This window comes from Annulohypoxylon truncatum (assembly GCF_022578515.1).
Source record: "Annulohypoxylon truncatum strain CBS 140777 unplaced genomic scaffold F4807scaffold_1, whole genome shotgun sequence".
Taxonomy (NCBI): Eukaryota; Fungi; Ascomycota; class Sordariomycetes; order Xylariales; family Hypoxylaceae; genus Annulohypoxylon; species Annulohypoxylon truncatum.
In genome coordinates, this window is record NW_025953787.1 from 1048276 (window position 1) to 1068487 (window position 20212).

Here is a 20212-nt window from a genome sequence, read left to right on the forward strand (position 1 = left end):
CGGTGGAACGCAACCTGGAGCAAGGATGTGGCCCGGCTTTCGAGAAGGCTCCTTCTAGGCGTCCCGGTAATTCGGTTTTAGTCGTTTCAGTTGCATAGCACGGTGTTACAGGAAGGAATGCAGGGCTCAGATCTTTGCTATACCCCAAAATGGTTGATTTCTCCCTAGGAAAAGGGATTGACACGATATGGGAAAAAAGGTGGAAGGGCTCATAGTTGATTCGGATCACAGATTCATAAGGACTGACTACCTAAGTCGCTGTCATAATTGAGTTGCCTAAATTTTCCCCTATCTACTGTTTTCCCTGACTATTCTACCAAGTGCTATGCTAGCTAACCTTTTCTCCTTTTTATACTGTAGTCTTCTCATTTTTTTGCTCTAGGACAACTTAGATTCGGATTTAGATAAACCCCTTCTTCCTCATCCACACGGCCTCCGGTTCCTTTGAGAAGAACGAGGCGATGTTATCCGCCTTTCTGCGCTCGTTCTCCTCGTCGCTCCCGTCGCCTCCCATCGTGTAGCAGTCGATGATGTCCTCGATCTCCCGGTACAGTATGGTGTCCCGGGAGGGCGGTGCTTTCTCCTGCTTAACCGCGACTAGTTGGCTAAGCCGCCGCTCTTTGGGAGCAGGTCTTTGTGTTACGGGAGTAGCAAATTGGACATGCGCTTCTTTGTGCGCCGGGGCTGGCGCGTTACGCTGCTGCTGCTGCTGCCGGGGCGGCGGGGGCGGCGGCGGTTGTGGTTGCGATTGCGCTTGCAATTTCGATTGCTGGTGACCGCGGTCTATCCCGTACTCGTTCTCGCTCTCGCTCTCAGATTCGCTGCTGGTGACCGGCGACAACGACGCCGCCGAATCGGTCATCCAGGACCCCTCGCTGAGGCTGGGCGAATCGGCACGCGTCGCCGTCGAGGCGTGGGAGTAGCGCGAGTATCTGCTCACGTGCCGGCTTGCGCGGTTCGCGTACGGGTCCGGCCGGAAGGCGGACTTGAATATCGGCTTGAACTTGATTACCGTCGTCTTGCGCCGCGCTACCTTCGGCGACGGCGGCTCCCACCGCACGTCCTGGAACCCGATGTGTTGTTGGTGCTGATGATGCTGCTGCTGCTCCCCGTTGCTGTTGTTATTGTTGTTGTTGTTGCCTTTGCTGGGACCCGACGTGGAGGAGTTCGCAGGCGACAAAGGCTGCACCATGGCCGACTCGTGCTTGTACGCGAACTCGCGTGACGACATCCGCTTCCCCGCGTTGCTGCCAGCAGCAGCCTGCCCCTCGTCGTGGCTCCGGCGCGGGAGCGACGGCCTCGGCGAGTGCTGCTGGGACGGCCGACGGTTCTGCATCGGGCTCTGGTCCGAGCTCGCCGGCGTCGTCGGCGACGTCGGACTATTCGGTGTCGTCGGACTCCGCTGCTGAGCCAGTCCCTGCCCCTGTTGGGTCTGCTGCTGCTGCTGCTGCTGCTGCGCCCGCTTGCCCAACGGCGGCGGCTGCAGCTTGAAGCCGCTGACGCTGCTGAACTTGCTGTTGACCAGCTTCACGGACCCGCGCGGCGCCCGGTTCACCTTCACGTTCTCCGCCAGGCTGACCTTGGTCCCGCCCAGCGCCCTCAGCGCGTCCGCGTCGTCGCCGCGCGCCGGCACCGGCGGCACCGCTGTCGCTATCGCCGTCGCTACCCCGTGGTTCATGCTAGAAGAGTGCGGGCTCGTCCCCTTGCGCCCGAAGAAGGCGCTCTCGCGCGGACACAGCGTCTCGTGGCAGTCGCCGCACAGGTTATCCGCCTTCTCCTGCTCTGTGCGCAGGACGGCCGTGCAGCCCGGCCACGGGCACAGGCGCGGCAGCTCGTCCAAGTGGGTATCTGGGAAATACGCGTCCCGCTCCTCGGCGCCGCGCGGCGGCGGGGCGGGGGTCTTGGGCGAGGTCGGCGGCGAGTGCTGCGTGGTGGACCGTAGTAGCTCTGTTGTGGTGGCGTTCGGGTTGTGGTAGATGGAGTGCCGGTGCGTGTGCTCTGGGTTCGCGTCGCCGAGGGTCAGGTCCGAGGAGCAGTGTCTGCGCTTGTAGAGCGAGAGCGAGCCGTTGGATGAGCGGCGGTTGTCTGCTTCTGCTGAGGAGGGCGGTGGGGTTGGCGGGCCTGAGGAGGCGTGTGGGGTTGCGATGCGTGGGGGTGGTAAGGGTGATGGTGAGGGTAGCGGCGAATATTGGGGTTGGGCTTGGGTTTGGGGCACGGGGGAGGGTGACTTTTTCGGCTTTGGCGGCGAGGGCGCCTTGCGCGGTAACAGCAGGTGAGGTCGCGTCGTCGCGATGTGCCGCACGATCGGGCCCCGATCGAGGACGTCGTTCGAGCACTCGTTGTACACTTGTATGGTCCTCGCGCTAGGCGAGACGGGTGACATCACGGACTGAAGTTGAGACTGAGGTGGCTGCGGCGGAGCCTGAGGCTGGTGTTGGTACTGGAAATGGTCCTTCATGCTCGCGTTCTCCCTCGGCGGCTCTCTCGGCGGCTGCGGCCATTCGTGTCCCTCGAACATGGGAAACGCGGGCGACGCAGGAGAGGCCGAGCTCTTCCTGTGCTTGGGGCTCTTGGACGAGTAGCTGAAGTTGGGCAGGTCGGTCAGCTGCGACGAGGTCCGGCTCGCCGCTCGCTGTTCGTCGGCGCCGTAGTGGCCGCCAGTGTCGTAGTGGACGCCGGTGTTGTAGTGCGACTGGCTTCGCTCCTGCATCCGCTCGATCTCGGCGGCGTACTCGTCGTCCGAGAGGATCGTCTTGACCCGCTTGTCTTGGCTCGGCCGGTCCGGATGGTGCGTGCCCTGGTAATTGGCCGCGGCGACGGCGGCCCAGTCATCGTGGCCTTCGCCGAAGTCCAGCGACGACGATTTCTTTTTCTTTTTATTCCTCTCCTCTCGAATCTTCTGACGGAAGCTACCCAGGACCCGCGAGATGACGCTTCCGTTATTGCTGCTGCCGCTGCTGCTGAGCCGGTGCTTAGACCCTACCCGCCGTTCCTGGCCGGCGCCTTGGTCATGGTGGTGTTCCTGTATCATCTGCCGTTTAATTTCGTGCTTTATTGTTTTCTTTTCTTTTCTTCGCTGAAGCTTTGGTTTTCTCTTCTATATCGATGATATCAAGACGTCTAAATCAAATACAAAAAGATTTCGCTATGCTGTGCTATGCTATGTTATTAAGAGATGTTCTAGATGCTCATGAGTAGATAATCATTTCGTCAGTAACGTATGTCGGTGTCTATAGCGGAAAGTCAAAAATCGTTCTAAAGTTGTAGTCTTGCATTACGGGCATTAGCCTCAAGTCATTTATGACGGGATGCTTTTGTCAGGCAAAAAAAGTTCGATGTGAATAAATATTCCTTTGATTCGAGTCGGGCGTATGACGCTCCCCTTCGTCATAGCTCAGCCATTAGGGGCGCCGTGATTGTTATTGTGTCATTGTAATCCAGAAGGGGTTCACAATGAAGCTTTGTCACTCTCTTCTCTGCTTTCATAACCAACACATTGTGACTCGGTTCAAAGGAGGCTCAATCTATTATGATGATTCTGAACAAAGATTGCCATATGGGTATTGTTAGAGGATTAGGGGGTTGACATCTCTAGCCCATCATCGTTCTCGACTCCAAAAGCCATATAGATCTCGTCCTGGGGGTTTACTCCTGAGCGGTAACAATCCGGATATAATTTGACATTGTAATGGACTGGGCCGAAACCTGGTGATGCCGAAAGGTCATATTCTCTAGGGCATACACCCACCAACTAGATACATAGGTCAATGACTTAGAATATTTGCCTTACTTAGATATCGTGACTAGGGGCTAAAGAACACGATCCGGGATGTACGATGAAACGTTGCTTCTATAAGTGCATGAGTCAGTGAGCGGCTACCTAGTTAAGACGGTAGTAATCTGCTTGCCGACAGCATCATTTGATCACCATCTACAACTCCAATGTGTAACCCATTTCGTATTTATCTTATATCTATAAACCCATTGGGTTTGCCAATGGGTCGTCGGATGAATGAGTATAAGATTCTTTATTATAAGGCAAACACAGAAGCACGACTTATTGTTACACTCTAACGTGGCGCCCTATAAACCTGATTTATGAGTGAAATACATCATTCAAGTCCTACTGAGAAAATTGGTAATTATCATTATTCATAAATTCCAGTGGTATATTTATAGGGAATGTCTATGAGTAATAAGCAGATAGGCTATGTAGGGTAAGGGAGTCATTCCTCACTACCCAGGTTTTGACAAATTTAGGATTAAGACCCCCCAAAAGAAAACGCCGGCATGTGTGAAATTGTTTCTAATAGACGCGAAACCTCTTATGTATACGTGTATCATAAATTAACCGTTACTGTCATGTTATTGCTTAGAACAAGTAGTACTGGCGGAAGCTCGTGGCAGAGAACCTCGATATCGGTCAGATAGCCTAAACTCGCCTCCTCGCTCTGGCAAGTTCCCTCCTCAGGAATCGGTAGAGTCGTGAGAAGCACCGCCGTGTCACTGCTATATTGGCGCATAAGCTCATTAAGAATGAGATGCTGAGCTCGACTTGGCAAATCATTAAATGAAAGAGGGAGGCTTTGCGTTGAATACGTCGAGTGTGCCTCCTCATCTAAATGACGACCAGGATGATATGACGCCAACAGCTCTGGTAAATTAAACTGTACTTCCGAAGATCCCTCCTTTTTCGATGCGGAGTTCCTTCTGGATCTCAGCGGTGTCCCTGATGAGCTAGGCTCCGGCTCAGCAAATGTGAGTCGTGAGCCAATGCCATCTTCATTCTCATTCTCAACTTTTGTCTCAGGAACAGGGCGGCTAGAAAATCGACCAGTAGAAGCATTTCGTGATAGTGGTGGACGTCTAGCCCGGGATGGCTCCTCTTCTCTAGAGAACATAATCCTTGAGCTCTTGTCTCCTTCAACCAAATTTGTAGTCTCGGGTGTTGGTTTACTGGTAAATCGGGTCGCTGATGAGTGGCGTGAAAGCGCCGGTCTAGATGGTGATTTCGGCATAATAGGAGAAGTCTCACTTGGCTCTAATGTAGCGCTAAGGAGACCAGTAGAACTCCGCGATGTACTGATAGGAGGTGTTTGTGTTATAGACGACCCAATCGTCTGTGTTATTGTTCCATATCCTGACGATCTAGTCCCAGTCGAATACCCTGGTCGCTGGGTGCGAGGGTTTTCTGGATTCTTTAACGATCCTGCTCTGTACTTGAGATCTCCGTGACTTCTTCTCCGTCCTTGAAAAGCCAAGAAACTAGGTCTTTGGGGTGGATTTAAACCTTCACCACCATCGCTTGTCGCACTAGCAATGTCGTTGAAATCGACATCTTCGGATGCTATAGATTCGCCATCGTCATCGCTAAAGTCAGGAGAATTGTTTTCAGTTCGCCCACCAAAGGCGGAAGAGTTTAGTTGGTGAGTGTGAATACCAAAATTGACGCCCAACTTCGCAAATGTAGAAACTGTTGGCTGCTTGGATCTGTCTAGAAGCTCATTGACATCTAATCCCCTTGGCAAACTGCCGTGTGGGTCGGACTTAGACACCGAGCTGCCTCTGCGTCTATTAGCATTCAGCATATCCTCTAATGAGGCGAGTTCCTGCGATCGAGACATATCATGACTTTCAGTTCTCAACTTTTGTAGCTCCTGCCACCACTCATCATCCTTCAACAGCTCATTTACGATGTTCCCAAACTCAGAGCGAATTCCGCGACCATTAATGATAGCTTCGTAACTCTGAAGTTGCCCTGAGGCAAGCCAAGATACTCGGATTTCCGCATCTATACGTAGCTTGTCTAATAAGGCCTTGAGCCTTGCTTCTTCTTGTATAACTTCATTTTCATACTCAACGAATACTAGGACGCGCAGTTGATATGCCTTCTTCCAGGCGGGAACACTTTCTAGAATATATCCAAGTTGTAGAATTAAAGTATCTTCAACCACGTATTAGCTTCTCTTTCTTTCTATACCAAGTCTTAGGAGAAACTTACAGGTATCAAAGTTTGTTGTCCACACACTCTGATCACCATCAGTGATTTCAGCTGACATCTGGATCGGCCAGAGATCGATATACTTCTTCGTATTATTTCCACTGCGACGTGGGGTTTCTAGCGCTTGGAATCCTTTGCCAACGGCTACATTTAAACGATGACGGAGTGCAAGATCCTCTAATATTGTCAAATAGCTCGTAACGGACATCATGCCTTCCGTGCGGATAGTGTCAGTCGGGAGAAATCCATCTAGAAGTCGAGCAGACGTATCTCCGCGCCTGCGTCCTGGAACTTTCCCTTCAGCCTTGGTTTCAAATGTCGTTTGAGTAGGCGTACTAGGGACCTCGGGTATTTGAGCGAGTGGCCTAGATTTCCGTAGATCGTCCATGTTATAGAACCCTAAAATGGCGATATTGGGTCGCATGCCGCCCAGGCCAGCGGAAAGAATTAAATTTCGTACCCCCCATTCGATTGTCGGTGACATTGTTAGTTGGACAAAAGCTTTGATTCTCGAGAATTCCGATATATATCGAGTCCAAGCTGACTGCTGCAATCTTGCTTCGTGTACCCCTGAGTTGAAGTCATCTGTTACAATTACATGGCCTAATATGTACAAGGACCCTTTCTTTAAAGAGTTGCAGAACTGAATAAGCCTCGTGTGATGTCGAGGATCGTTGATTAGTAGTATGATCTGGGGTCTCCAGAACTTGATATGTTCAGGCTTTAGTCTCAACAGGTACTTTCGCACTTGGTGATATATCAAATTTTGAGAAACGTCGCCCCAGTGTTTCGGAGGACTTGTGTAATGAATGATAAGAAAGAGGAAGATGAGCACGCAAATTGCCGAAGCAGCGTATGTTTCATCGATGAAGAACATTGCGGCAGCGGAAAGAACGCTTCCCACAAATGCCGTGTGCCAACTAAAGAACTTGAACGCGGGACGAAAATTGGGGGCTGATCCTATCTTCAACAAGAAGCAAGCTAGGTTCATAACAAAGAACGTCATCTATTCCGAGACTTAGCAAATAGGACGCAGTATGTTATCGGTCTTCTCACCTGGTAACCCATGGATATGAAGGTCGCTATTTGATTTAAATCTGCGAATAGAGCAACTTGTGCAATGATGTAGGTGACCAGTACCGCAAGTATGGGGTCGTCTCGCTTATTTCCTTTTCCAAACACAAACAATCCTGGGAGAAGCCTGTCCCGCCCAAGTGCTTGAAGAAGTTTGGCGCCACCAACGATTCCCATCAAAGCTGAGAAGAATGTAGTGGCACACTCCCCAGCTAGAATCACCGGTGACCATAAACTTGTTGTAGAGATGATGTTCGTATCTCTGAGAAAAGAAGGGTGAGTAATGCTAGACGCCATCGACAATATTACGACCAAGTAGAGGACGAAGGTCGCTACCATCGCCCACAACGTCCCTTTCGGGATTGCTTTACTTGGATTTCGCAGATCGCCCGACATTGAAGCCCCAGCAAAGATACCTGATGTAGCACTAAAGAGTATGCCAAATAATTCCCTGAATGTTTCAAGGCCACGGTATGTTGGCCCGGCCGCGTGCGGGTACAAGTTGGAACGCATTGTGTCCAGGCTCCAGCCAGTGAATTCAATTCCAATTATGTCATCCTTGAATGGGCTTCTGGCGATGGTCGATATTGGAACACTTATAATAGCAACTATTAGTATAATAAGAAGAACACCACTTGCCTGGACAAAAAGAGCACGGCCAGCGAGACTGAGGCCTGTGCAGATGACAAGGGCTGCAGTTTGCATAGCATAGCTTTCCCAATAACCATGGGGGACAATACTCCCTAAGTTGAGTTTCAAGCAGTCTATCAGACCAACAATATTGAGTGATGTGTTCACGACCTGGGCAAGGTAGAACAAAATTCCAATAGAACCTCCAAACTCGGGACCAAGAGATCTTGAAATCAGATAATAAGCGCCACCCCCTTTTACTTCTCCATTCGAAGCTATGGCAGAGAGGGAAAGCGTGGTAATGAAGTCGACAATGTAAGCTACAACTAGTAAACCTATATGATTGTTCACATGTAAGACACCAAATTGTTGCGCAGTGTCTGTAGAACCTACCAAGCATCCCGAGCAGACCAATCCTACCCATTATTTTCCCGAAACGAAGGAACATGAGAATACTGATGATATTGAGGACGACGGGGACAAAGACGCCGGCAACGAGGCTAAGCTTGACTTTCTTGCTTGGCGGTGCTGGACCGCCATCCGTCTTATCTCCTCGAGATTCCGGAGGCATCTTGACTTATAGTTATCAAGAGTCTTTGGCAACTGCCTCAAGTTATAAAATCTTGAGATAGTATGGTGGTTCACGACAACGTCGTCTCTGTCCTAACCCGGGATATCTGAGTCCCACAGCGGAAATACTTATAAAAAATCATGGATAATGCTGGCGCGACCAAGCGCTTTGTCCTGGCAAGATACTATGTAATGACCCCGCTTGAGGTTGATCCCGAGAATGATAGCTAGGTAATATCTTCCAACGGGGAGGCAGGGATATAGAAGCATCAGGGAGCTAGCTACACTTGTTTTAGCCTTGTTTTACTCCCCACAAACCGTTTGAATCTGGGTTGGATGTTCATCCAATGACGTCGAGCAGCTGATCCAAGACGAGACATGCGTTTGCTCGTGGAGAGGAGTTAGGTAACTTTTACCAACGGCTATTTCGCATGAAGAAAACAGTAGTCTTGAATTTGGGACAGGGTTAAGCCGAATAGAGATCGAGATATGTAAGATTAAAAATGATATTGACTTTGTTCATATGTATAAAAGTTCTGGTGAAAGTCGGCTGAGTCGGGTATTTAATCCCCTATGAGGGAAGTAATTCGGCTATGCATAAATACATAACGTGTTTATATGCAAGACTATACTGTAGATCTCTACTGTGCAGCGGACCGAGATATTCCCATGCTTAGCTAAGTTTCTTAGCTAAGTTAGCTCCGTCAGACCCCAACCCCTGCGATAATTGGAGAATCTCCAATTGGCCGAGAAATCAAGAGGTACAGGTCCGTCCCGTGAAGGGCCTGGAAGCTGCAGCTGACCGACTTGGGTTAATTCTTCAGGGTCTGACTGATAAGAGCAAGAGCATCACGAGCGCCTGACTCGACTGTGTATGTACTGTCACTGTACTTCGGGCCACCAACAGTCGGTCTTAAGGCTCTTGAAAGACTCTCTAGCTAACCTTCTCTCTTTTGTGTCAATAGTCTCGTCAATTTCTACCTCTTCGCATCTTCTGGTGAGTCTAGATCAGGTTTTCTCGTTAGTTACGTTTTAGAACCCTTAGCGTTCTATCCACCATATCAATTCTTGTCTATTCATCATCCGACTCTCGCAATTGACTTTTTCCATTGCAACTGTGTAGTTCCAAACAGCTTCGCTTCCTTCTAGACGTCTTCATGTGCTTACTGTCAACCCATATAGAGCCTTACTCCGACGCGTCCGATATCTCAATGATTACTTCCTGCTAAACACTAATCATACTTAATCTAACCACCATAATGACGAACTCCGATCAAGAAAGAAGCACGACACCTCAGCCTGGAGGGCCTTTGGCTGTACCATTATCCTCTTCTCCAGGTTCGTTGAGGAGTAGAACGTATGGAACTTCGGTGCCGCGCGCTGATGTCACTGCTCGCCTCGCTTCCCCCGTGCCCTCTCAAATATTCGGAACTCCACCGATACAAAGGCCCCAGCCAACGAATAGGGATGACGAAGTTGCCGAGAACTCAGGACCTCTTGCGGGTGCTGGCCAAAGTTTCACTGGTCCCGGCGTGTCTGCTCTTGCTGCAGCTCTTTCAAATTCCGTAGGAGCCTCGCCCCCAAGATTTGGTACTCCGCCGATACGATCGTCGTCACCAGTCGGGACAGCTTCAGGTCTACAGCCGTCTATAACACCAACAAACTATGGTTCCTTCGAGGCGCGATCAAGACATTTACAAAGTGGTGGTACCGGTGCTTACGAAGACCCTGAAATTATCAAGAGGCATTTGGTCCAACCTACCGACACCGGAGACTCAGGATCTAACAATGGCGATAATTCAAAAGGCAAGCAAGTTGGCGAGGCCGCCGATCCTGGGCGCATTGATGACGAATTTTCGAGTTTGAGATTGCAGGGAGGAGACATAACACGCCAGATCTATCGATGGACCGAAGATGCCGAAGACCGAAGCCGTCATCAGCGTAGCAAGAGTTTCAGTCATGCCAGGGACGATCCTGAAAGCGATGTCCTCGATATAAATTCCATTAAGATCCCTGGCGGTTTTAGACGGAATTATCTTAGGCGAGCTGGCCAAAGCCCGTCCTTGGACCCGCAAAGAGTAGAAGCAGGTCAAAGCACTTCAAGGGGTAGACAGGATCCTCAGTTGTTCACTAACAGTTTCCTGGAGTTTTTGTCTATCTACGGCCACTTTGCAGGTGAAGAGCTTGAAGAGGATGACGAAGTTTTAGGACCTGGCGAGTATTTCTCCTCTGGAGAAAGTGAGGATTACTATGATAGCGAGGAGGAAAGAGAACCGATGGAAGACAGCGCCCTGCTGACACCGTCCAAGCGCAAGAGAAGAAGAAAGGTCAGAGGCGGCAGCGGCAACAATTCCCCTTTCAACGCCGCTTTACTTCTCCTAAAGTCGTTCGTTGGCACAGGAGTGTTGTTCTTACCCCGGGCCTACTTCAATGGTGGTATGATTTTCAGTAACCTAGTTCTGCTCTTCGTCGCGGCACTAAGCTACTACTGCTTCGTGCTGCTAGTCACCACACGGTTGAAAGTCGAAGGGTCTTTTGGTGATATCGGAGGTATCTTGTACGGCGATTGGATGAGAAAACTGATTCTATTTTCGATCGTCGTCAGTCAGATTGGATTTGTCGCAGCCTATATCGTATTCACGGCGGAAAATTTGCAAGCTTTTATCCTTGCTGTCTCTGACTGCAACACATATATTCAAGTCACTTACTTGATCTTGATGCAGATGATTATCTTCCTGCCATTCTCTCTGTTCCGGGACATCGGGAAACTTGGTTTCACAGCTTTAATAGCAGACGCTTTCATTGTTATTGGCCTGGCATATCTTTTCTACTATGATATTCTCACTTTGAGCACTAACGGTCTCGCGGATATCATCCAATTTAACCAAAAAGACTGGACACTCTTCATCGGCACGGCTATCTTCACCTTCGAAGGCATCGGCCTTATCATCCCTATCCAAGAATCGATGAAATCGCCTTCCAAGTTCCCCAAGGTCATGTTTTATGTCATGATCATCATTACAGTCCTCTTCATCACCATGGGTGCGGTATCTTACGCCGCATACGGTTCAAAGACGGAGACTGTTGTTCTTCTGAACCTACCCCAAGATAACAAGCTTGTCAATGGCGTCCAATTTCTATACTCGCTCGCTATCCTCCTCTCAACGCCCTTACAGATTTTCCCTGCTATTCGTATCACCGAGAACGCCCTGTTCACGAGAAGCGGCAAGTACAACCCCTACATCAAGTGGCAGAAGAACATGTTCCGTTTCCTCGTCGTCTTCCTCTGTGCTTTCATTGCCTGGGGAGGCGCAGATGATTTGGACAAGTTCGTTGCCCTTGTCGGGAACTTTGCCTGCATTCCCCTCGTGTATATCTATCCGGTAAGTCTTTTCCGTTAGTTTATGAATATTGATCTGAAATAACGCTGACCCCTCGTAGCCACTGCTCCATTATAAGGGTGTAGCTCGAAGCCGGGTCCGAAAAGTAACCGACATTGCTCTCTGCATATTTGGATTTATCGCCATGGCATACACCACCAGCTTGACGGTAATTAGCTGGGCTAGCGGCCCCTCTGGCCCAAGCCTACCGAAATATTGCGATCCTAACAAGTTCTAAAACTACAAGACAATATTAACATTGTCTTTACCTCTTAAAATTGTATATTACTTGAACCAGCAGCATCGGGGGGTGCCACAGATTTAGAAACTTCCCTATCTACACAGGAGATGGAGATTGTCCACGCGGAATAGAGTTCATATGCATAGCTGTTTAGCATTGGAGTGGATTATCTTCATGTTGTTTTAGTTGCCGGTACTTCTAGGCTGTAGACGTTTCTAGCATGTCGAGAATTCATTATTAGGCTTATAATGATAGTACTCAATGATCCTGAGGATTTTAATAGCCACATCTTAGATTGCCGTACATCTATGTGTAGGTATTTAATTAAGAGCCTACCTCTACTAAGAATTTCAAATCATATCTTACCACCCGCGTAATCTATCCGCGAAAAATTGCATGATTGGTAGCATCTCGTCCTTATTTCTAGGCATAGTATCGTCGCTCTTATTCCACTTGACTTCTCGTACGTCAGTAAACTCTTTCTTTAAGAGATCCATTGCATCCTCATCGAGATACTCGCTCGATCTACCGTGACATGCCAATATTGGTGTTCGAGATTTCTCTCTGGTGCTTAAAGTGGGTATCATGCTTGTAGGCAAAGGACCACCGATTGTCACTACGCCCTTGAAAGTTGTAGTAGAGGTCCCGTTCCCTTCCGTGACATCTACAACCCTTTCACCCTGGCGAGCCCTGGACGATAAGCCAACAGCCAAAGAACCGCCTTGTCCGAAGCCAAATAGTAAGATATCGTTCGTCTCCCAGCCGCATTTTTCAATCAATGTTTCGCGAATGAGCTTCCCGAAAACTAGGTCCTCGGCTTTTGTGAACCCTGGATCCGGGTCTAGGTCTCCTGTCGACGGGGATAAAGTCAAATCATCCCCCCAATGGAAATGCTTAGGCGGACCGGCGTCTGAAGAGGCCAGGGAGCCAAGCAATGCAGGTGGTAGCGGAGAGACGCCGCAGACAGAGATGGCGAGAACACCTGGTAGCTTCAGGTTCTTTGCGAATGTAGCGAATGGTGCCTCTGAATCGCCGAGACCATGAAAGAGGATAAGGATAGCCGTTGTCGTTTCTGGGACTTCGGGGAAGACCAGTGAAATATGTAGTGATGCTGATAAATGATCGAAATCCTCGTGCTTGGGTATTCTAGTCGGCATCGTGCTTTTGTAAGACGCTTATGATATAATCGTGGATCAATGTCCGGGCCGGAAGGCACAACGACGTTCTATGTCGGAGCCGGGGAGGATCCTACCCCACCGGATCTCAAGCTGAAGATCGAAGTTGCTGGTAATCTCGCATCCGCTATTCCATAATAGGGTTAGCGTCAGGTACAGCGGTACCAGATCTTAAACTTGACGGATTCTTCAAGATTCGACGCCTACCGGCGACTTCCATTCGTTATCCATTTCACCAACCACGTGGAGCTCAAGTTGACAAAGTCTAGCGCTACCTCATCTGCTCACCTTTATATCCAATACGACTTTGGTAGGGTATAGTATTGGAAATTCTCCCAGTTAAGAATTATCCTGTATTTCTGACGGATTCCGATTTCAGCGAACATGCATAAGCATTCATGGAGCATCGAACCCGAATTGGCAGTTCAATCTCCGATTAGCCTCGTCACCAGCTTTAGAACTGCCAACCCGCACAAACCAGAAAGCGTCTGTTTAGCACGTGCTAGTTAGACTGACACCAACATCTTGCTCTCCAAGGGCACTAGTTACAATGTGCGGCTGCTCATTGATCAGCTTAAAAATGTCTAGATTTGGAAGAGCAGGGTTGAACCAGTTTTACGAGGAGGGAGATATATTGAGAGCATGGTGTATATATCCATGGTTCGCAACTTCAGTCTTCGGTTTCGTAGATGACTTTCTCTTTTTGTGCTATCTGCGTCGCGCGTCGACGACTGTCAAGAAGATCTAGCCTGTCTTCTGTTTAGAAAGCCGGCGCCATGCGTATCTCACAGCCTTTCGTTCTCTCTTTGGCAAGCAGGGGTGTCCAAGCGAGCGTACCACAATATCTTGCACCGACTCAGGATATCAACTTTCCCTCAAGCAAGACCGCGACTAATCCCCTCCAATGGGTGGGCGCCAACGGACCATGGTATGCTGGTCCCAACGTCTTCGAAATCTCACCCGAGGTCCCTGATAACTGCTATGTCGATAAGGCTGCCTATGTCTCAAGACATGGCTCGAGATATCCAGATCAAAGTGCTTACAATGGGTGGGTAGATATGTATGAAAGGGTTGGTTTTTAGCATATCTAACATATTATCTCGACATTAGCTAAAACACGAGCTTAGTTACAATCCCCTAACTACACTGCACATGGAAGCCTTTCGTTCCTATCAAGTTGGCAACCTGTTCTTACGAACCCAACGGCCCAGATTGCCATGGAGAACCCTACTGGCGCAAAGGAGGCCTATGATTTTGGCTACACGCTTCGAACAAGGTACTTTTAACTCTACCAATTCGTTGTTAGAGCATCTAAATTAATTTTTATAGATACCCGGACCTTTACCAGGATGGTGACCAATTCCTAGTATGGGCTAATAATTATACTCGGGTTCTCCAAACAGCATCGATGTTTGTTCGGGGATTCTTAGGCTACTCCGCTTCCCAGAGTGGAAGTATCGTCTCAGTAACATCTAAAGGCTTCGCGGCTGGCGTTGGGGACTCGCTTGCTCCTTCGGATATGTGCCCAAACTTCAGTGACTCAGAGGGTGGAAACAATAAAACGGTTTGGGATAGCATTTGGGTCCCGCCTGTTCAAAAGCGTCTACAAAAGCTGATCCAAGGAAACCTGACCTTAACCACCAATGACGTGACCCAAATCCCCTATCTGTGTGGCTTCGAGAGCCACATCACTGGTCGACTTTCGCCGTGGTGCGGTGTATTCACCGATGAAGAATTAAGACAGTATGAATATTCTAACGATCTTCGTTACTACTACGGAGTTGGACCAGGCACGGACCTTCCCAAGAAGATGATGACGCCTTTCTTAAATGCTCTTGTTGGCCTTCTGCAGAATGGGTCAGTTAACGGCACCAAGGCTGATGGGTCGACGTTCGCGGTTCCCAAACTTCTGATGTCGTTCTTGAACGACGGCCAGTTAACTGAACTGGTCACCGCAAGTGGCGTTTTCGACGCACAGGCTCCGTTATCTGCCACGAAGAAGGACGATAACAGACTCTGGGTTGGATCACGATATGTTTCTATGAGAGGAACCGTCGCTTTCGAACGATTGAACTGTGCTGTGAAATATAACGGTAACCCGGGTTACTCTTCAAATTTGTCAACATCTGGGCATACATCAACCAACGAAACGTACGTCCGCATCCGGTTAAACGACGCGGTTTATCCCATTCCATCTTGCAAGAGCGGTCCTGGTTCATCTTGCAAGCTAAGCGACTACGCTAGCTACGTCTCGAAGAAGTATGCTGCCGAAGGAAACTGGATTAAGAACTGCAATGTCACGGTTACCAAGGATACGCCGACGACAGTGAAGGGCGCCAGTTTCTATACGGATTTGAGCAAGCCTTGGGTTCAGCAGATTGCCGTTTACTAAAGTGTATAACATATGAGTATTACTTAGAGATTTTTACAACATATAATGTAGTCGGTAATAACAGATATCAATAATTAGAGGGGGTTGTGATAATGGAGGCATCAAGGTACTTAGGTACTTAGTGAAGATGCCGTCATGGGCTTGCCTAATTAATCCCTGACGACAGGGGCTAATAATACAGTGCGAAACTTAAAACAATTACATAACCAACTCCTACTTACGACCATTAAACATCTACGTCCATTCAATCTCGACATCTAATCCCACGACGATATTCGAACGCCCGGAGCGAAACGAAATCGCATTAATTGAATTTCTTACAGGTGTAATTGCATACCTATGTACTGACCACAAGCGAAGAGGTGATTTGCAGCAGAGCTCGAACTCACAGCCTCTGCTAACCTACCGAATGCATCGCTGCGACAATGGCCAATCGATACGGCGGGACATACCGCAGTCGCAATGGCAACGGCACCGCTGGGAGGCAAGATGAAGAATACGATCCTTACGGTGATGGTTACGCCAGCGATCGCTTTGGCACTCCTCCCCAGCAGATGAATCCTCGAAGGCCACCCATCGAATCCGGTCGAAGCGGCGGCTACGGCTCTTCAGCTTCCAGAGTCCAGCGAGCGAATGAACGAGTAAATGAAACGAGCGCCGAGCGACAGATATCCCAGGTTCTCGAACTTATTAAATCTGAATGGCCTGCTATGATCCAAGACGACTGCATACCCGTTTCACTAGCACTTCAGCTACTGGACAATAGCTCTGTCGGCCGAGCCCACGAATACAAGGGCTTCAAGAAGACACATAAATATTTGCAAGATTCTCTGAAGAATATCGTGCACGAACACCATCAGGGCTTCAATAGTTCGATAGGCACCTTTCACAAGATCCAGGGGAGCATACAATCTTCCCAGAAAAGAGTTCGTGCTTTGAAAGAATCTTTAGCTGCATCACGGACGAGCCTTTGTGCAACGGATCCAGAACTCAAGAAGTTATATAAATCGTCACAGATGTACGATGATGTGCTGCAGACGTTGAATGAATTGGAGGATCTGCGAACGGTGCCGGATCAGTTAGAGGCCAGGATATCGGAGAAGCGATTCTTAACTGCTGTTGAAGTACTGCACAATGCTCTGCGGAAGTTGCGCAAACCAGAGCTTGACGATATTGGAGCTCTAAACGATCTAAGGGGTTATCTTGCCAACCAGGAGACCGCACTAATGGATATCCTGACTGAGGAATTGCATGAACACCTGTATCTGAAATCACCCTACTGCCAGGAGCGGTGGCAAAATCTAGCCAAAAAGCAGGGTGTATACAACGAAAACTATAGCGAGCCTAACATGTTGACCCCATTCCATCTAGTTCTGGATACGATGGATCTTAACCAGCCAGTAACCGAAGACCCAGCAAAGAATCCTGAAGCGGACACCTTTTATTACATAAGCCTTGTTGTTGAGTCCCTTAACAAGCTTGGTCGGTTAGAAGGTGCGGTCGATACGTTGAAGCAACGACTCCCGGTCGAGCTCTTCTCTATCGTGAATGAGACGATTAATGAAGTTGATCAGAGACACCCTAGTTCGTTGAGAGGTGGCACAGGAAACGCGCAGGGTCTACACATCTATGGTAATAGGGAGACGCAAATGCGCGCGGATGTCATCTACGACCTTCTGTGGACCTTGTATGGTAAATTTGAGGCTATTGCTGAAGGTCATCGGGTATTCCATGAGGCTATCAAGGCGCTTATTCGACGAGAAGGCGGTGGTAACAACAGTTCCCTTCTCGGAAGTTTTAGGGAGTTATGGAATCTCTATCAAAACGAAATACGCTCCCTTCTACATAACTACGTCACCACAGATGCGGACGTCTATCAATTCAACTCGCCAAGGCAAGGCGCGCTGCTCAATGGCAATAAAGACATCTCTAGGGAACATCTCTTCAAATTCTCCGAAGCAGACCCCAAGTCTGTGGAGATGACTACCGAATACGAGGCCTTAGATGATATTATTAAAGCCGCAGTTCCAGGTCTTACAACTGCTTCCCGAAAAACACAGGCTTCGGATAGAAAATTGGCAGGGAAAGAGTCGAGGAGAAGTGCATACTCCGGGGCTTTCGACAATAGAAATACGCCTGGTTCTTACAAGTCACTCGTGGAGCCAAGCGTATTTAATATGAGTCTCCTTTTACCTCCGACCCTGGTATTCCTGGGACGCTTAAAAGCGATCGTCCCCCCAGGCTCGGATTTGGCTGCGAGCACCTTGACATCTTTCCTCGATAACTTTTTGGTTAATGTTTTTCAGCCACAGCTAGATGAAACCCTCAGCAAACTAAGCGACTCCGTGTTTGGAGAAACAGACTCATTTCAGCAAGATCCTGCATGGGATCTAGTAGCCCGTCGTCCCGTCTTCAAGGGGGCAACCGCGTTCTTCGCTGTTATCACCGCATTCTGCCGGATGCTTGGAACGATTCCGCATGACCAGGCGCTTAGCTCTCTAATTATTTCTCAGATGGTGAGATATTATGAAAGGTGCCTTACGTGGTTTAAATCACTCGTTTCCAAAGCGCAAGAAGCCGGTGTAGGGCCGTGGTCGTTGCGGTATTCCGCAGAATTAGCCATTGGGGATAGCGATATCCAAGAAACGATTAAGAATCTTTGGACTTCGGATAACCTCGATCACGAATTAATAGAAAAGGAAGTTGGGTTACTTATTACGCATGCTAATGGACGGCGCCTCGAGCCGAACGATGTCATCCAAGACCGCGACGTTATTTCGTCTTTATGCCTCCTCTATACTAGCATGAAATGGCTCTCAGTCCGGATTCTTAGTCTACGACATATCACGCGATTCGACACGGATTCTTCTCAGCCCACCTTGCCGAGGAACCAAAACCGCCGCTGGACTTTATTGAATGACCCTAACAAGGCGAACGGAGAACAGCATGGCCCTGTGTACCTTCCAATGACACAGGAAACTGTCCAGTAAGCCCCTCTAATCTTGTCTCTTTGGTTGTTAACGGTTATCTAACTCAGTACTTTGCAGATCATTTGACAATATAGTATCATCCTACGAAGAGTTTGCCGGTACGGTGCTTCTCACGTTACATATGGAAATTCGATGCCGCATTGTGCAATCTCTCAGTGTGGCGCTTTCCCCTAAAGTTGCCCCATACGTCTTAGGTGACCAGGAAATCAAAGAACCGGACCCGGAAATCTTATCATTGAATTCCGAGCTCGTTGCGTATGACGAGACGATCGTACGCTTCCTTCGCGATAAAGAAATTGCGTTCATACGGACGGGCTTAGGACTCCTTATCAACACATACCTTGTGTCCAACGCGCTCACTACGCAGCCTATGAACATGCGCGGGTGCGAACGCATGCAGCTCAACATCCTAGTGCTACAGCAAAACCTCAAAAATATCGAGGAGGGAGTGGACCTCGCGCGGGCAGCCAACTACTTCAGCCTGTTCCAAGAGGGCCCGGACGCGATCGTTAATAAGGCTAAGAAAGACAACGAGCGTGACATCATTCCCGAGGCGGAGAAGTTCACATATGACGAGCTCAAGGCCCTCGTAGAATTATACTACAGCGAGCAGCTAGCCGATCCCGAGAGGGGCATCGCGTCTGCGGCGAAGAGGAAGATGGGCGAGAAGGTGCTGGCCCTAAGCGAGCATATGTGGCAGAGCTAAAGAGGATGTTTGTATATTCTTTCTGCGTTACATCCGGGAGAGGGCGAAGTGTGTGTTCACGAGCTCTAGGTGCTACATTTTGACACGATAGGACGGCGATGGACTTTCTACTGAAGTTCGGACACAGTGTAAACGTTATTGAAAGTGGAAATGCTGGAAGCGACAGGCACAAAATGAGTATTGAGAATCTTGATTTCGTTCCGTTACTAAGTGACATGGTTGGTTCAACCTTCTATTTGCTATTATTGTCCACCGCGAGCCTCTCTAACTTCCATACTCGGAAACAAGTTGTCAAAAGACTGTGGCCATGCTCTGTGGCCATGCTACTTGTATTAATGAGTAACTGTTGTACATGAGGCAAGTGCTAAGAAATGGTGGTGTAGCTTGATGCTCTCTCATTGAATAAACGGCTGCCAACATACGCGTAAGTCTCCCTTATTATAACTCGCTTGAACGAGGCTCTCATACGCTTTTCATGGCATGCGAATATTGAGGCTTCACCCACTAGATTGATAAACGACTCTAACTATTACCTAAATTTGAATCATAAGACCAGCATAAGACCACAACTAATTATAACTCGAATGAAGTATAGCTTGTCAGTTGTAGTTGGCAAACTCCCTTACTCAACACGTTTTCGTGGAAGGTTATCTCCCTATTAACTTAGGTCTGTCTTAGGTAGAGATAGCAATGAGTTGTATTTAGTGGTTCGTGGAGTAATAGAGTCTACGTGGATGAGAGTAGAACACGCAAGCATTCGTCCTAGGGTAGCACAAAACTGCCACGAACGCAAAAGTGGCTTCGGATGGGATGGGGATATCGACATTCACTAGGTCGGGTGGCTTCAAGATATCTGCCCGTCCCGTTTCTTTTATAATTTCCTACCTCGTATCATATACCTCCGAAATGAGAGAGAACTTTACACAAGAACTTCTAAGTACCGGATTAGGATGGTTCGCCAATCAGGTTGAAAGGATCATGGTGCCCGTAGTTTATTGGCTCTGGTTCTATGCGACAAGTTCAGGATATGCGAAAGGCAAACTTCGCCTTTGC

At 48.8% G+C, this 20212-nt stretch overlaps 6 protein-coding genes across 6 annotated transcripts; 3 read left to right on the plus strand and 3 right to left on the minus strand.

Moving 5' to 3' along the window:
• Positions 1-75: 75 nt before the first annotated feature.
• On the minus strand, positions 76-3156 carry F4807DRAFT_10114 (uncharacterized protein). The gene has a single exon (XM_047992635.1). It carries the CDS (start codon positions 3029-3031, stop codon positions 401-403), a length of 2631 nt encoding a protein of 876 aa, XP_047859368.1. The 5' UTR covers positions 3032-3156; the 3' UTR covers positions 76-400.
• Positions 3157-4011: 855 nt separating this feature from the next.
• On the minus strand, positions 4012-8826 carry F4807DRAFT_404759 (amino acid permease-domain-containing protein). The gene is made up of 4 exons (XM_047996158.1): positions 8099-8826; positions 7058-8040; positions 6002-7007; positions 4012-5944 (listed from the first exon to the last, which is right to left on the minus strand). Exons 1-4 carry the CDS (start codon positions 8274-8276, stop codon positions 4341-4343), a joined length of 3771 nt encoding a protein of 1256 aa, XP_047859369.1. The 5' UTR covers positions 8277-8826; the 3' UTR covers positions 4012-4340.
• A 597-nt stretch (positions 8827-9423) lies between these two features.
• On the plus strand, positions 9424-12076 carry F4807DRAFT_10181 (vacuolar amino acid transporter 3). Its single transcript, XM_047992638.1, has 2 exons — positions 9424-11658; positions 11717-12076. The coding sequence occupies exons 1-2, from the start codon at positions 9535-9537 to the stop codon at positions 11891-11893; spliced, it is 2301 nt and encodes a 766-aa protein (XP_047859370.1). The 5' UTR covers positions 9424-9534; the 3' UTR covers positions 11894-12076.
• F4807DRAFT_10178 (alpha/beta-hydrolase) lies at positions 11961-13144 on the minus strand. The gene has a single exon (XM_047992637.1). The coding sequence runs from the start codon at positions 13051-13053 to the stop codon at positions 12259-12261; it is 795 nt and encodes a 264-aa protein (XP_047859371.1). The 5' UTR covers positions 13054-13144; the 3' UTR covers positions 11961-12258.
• An 81-nt stretch (positions 13145-13225) lies between these two features.
• On the plus strand, positions 13226-15666 carry F4807DRAFT_404763 (phosphoglycerate mutase-like protein). Its single transcript, XM_047996159.1, has 4 exons — positions 13226-13386; positions 13451-14141; positions 14199-14347; positions 14401-15666. Exons 2-4 carry the CDS (start codon positions 13848-13850, stop codon positions 15461-15463), a joined length of 1506 nt encoding a protein of 501 aa, XP_047859372.1. The 5' UTR covers positions 13226-13386; positions 13451-13847; the 3' UTR covers positions 15464-15666.
• F4807DRAFT_404766 (Sec8 exocyst complex component-specific domain-containing protein) lies at positions 15667-18533 on the plus strand. The gene has a single exon (XM_047996160.1). The coding sequence runs from the start codon at positions 15889-15891 to the stop codon at positions 18451-18453; it is 2565 nt and encodes an 854-aa protein (XP_047859373.1). The 5' UTR covers positions 15667-15888; the 3' UTR covers positions 18454-18533.
• Positions 18534-20212: the final 1679 nt, after the last annotated feature.

Coding starts and splice junctions, on each gene's coding strand:
- F4807DRAFT_10114 (XM_047992635.1), bottom strand. CDS start 3,031: ATGATACAGGAACACCACCATGACCAAGGCGCCGGCCAGGAACGGCGG.
- F4807DRAFT_404759 (XM_047996158.1), bottom strand. CDS start 8,276: ATGCCTCCGGAATCTCGAGGAGATAAGACGGATGGCGGTCCAGCACCG. Junction 8,041..8,098: donor TGGTCTGCTCGGGATGCTTG/GTAGGTTCTACA, acceptor ACAATCATATAG/GTTTACTAGTTGTAGCTTAC. Junction 7,008..7,057: donor TCATATCCATGGGTTACCAG/GTGAGAAGACCG, acceptor GTCTCGGAATAG/ATGACGTTCTTTGTTATGAA.
- F4807DRAFT_10181 (XM_047992638.1), top strand. CDS start 9,535: ATGACGAACTCCGATCAAGAAAGAAGCACGACACCTCAGCCTGGAGGG. Junction 11,659..11,716: donor CCCTCGTGTATATCTATCCG/GTAAGTCTTTTC, acceptor GACCCCTCGTAG/CCACTGCTCCATTATAAGGG.
- F4807DRAFT_10178 (XM_047992637.1), bottom strand. CDS start 13,053: ATGCCGACTAGAATACCCAAGCACGAGGATTTCGATCATTTATCAGCA.
- F4807DRAFT_404763 (XM_047996159.1), top strand. CDS start 13,848: ATGCGTATCTCACAGCCTTTCGTTCTCTCTTTGGCAAGCAGGGGTGTC. Junction 14,142..14,198: donor GGGTAGATATGTATGAAAGG/GTTGGTTTTTAG, acceptor ACACGAGCTTAG/TTACAATCCCCTAACTACAC. Junction 14,348..14,400: donor GGCTACACGCTTCGAACAAG/GTACTTTTAACT, acceptor TAATTTTTATAG/ATACCCGGACCTTTACCAGG.
- F4807DRAFT_404766 (XM_047996160.1), top strand. CDS start 15,889: ATGGCCAATCGATACGGCGGGACATACCGCAGTCGCAATGGCAACGGC.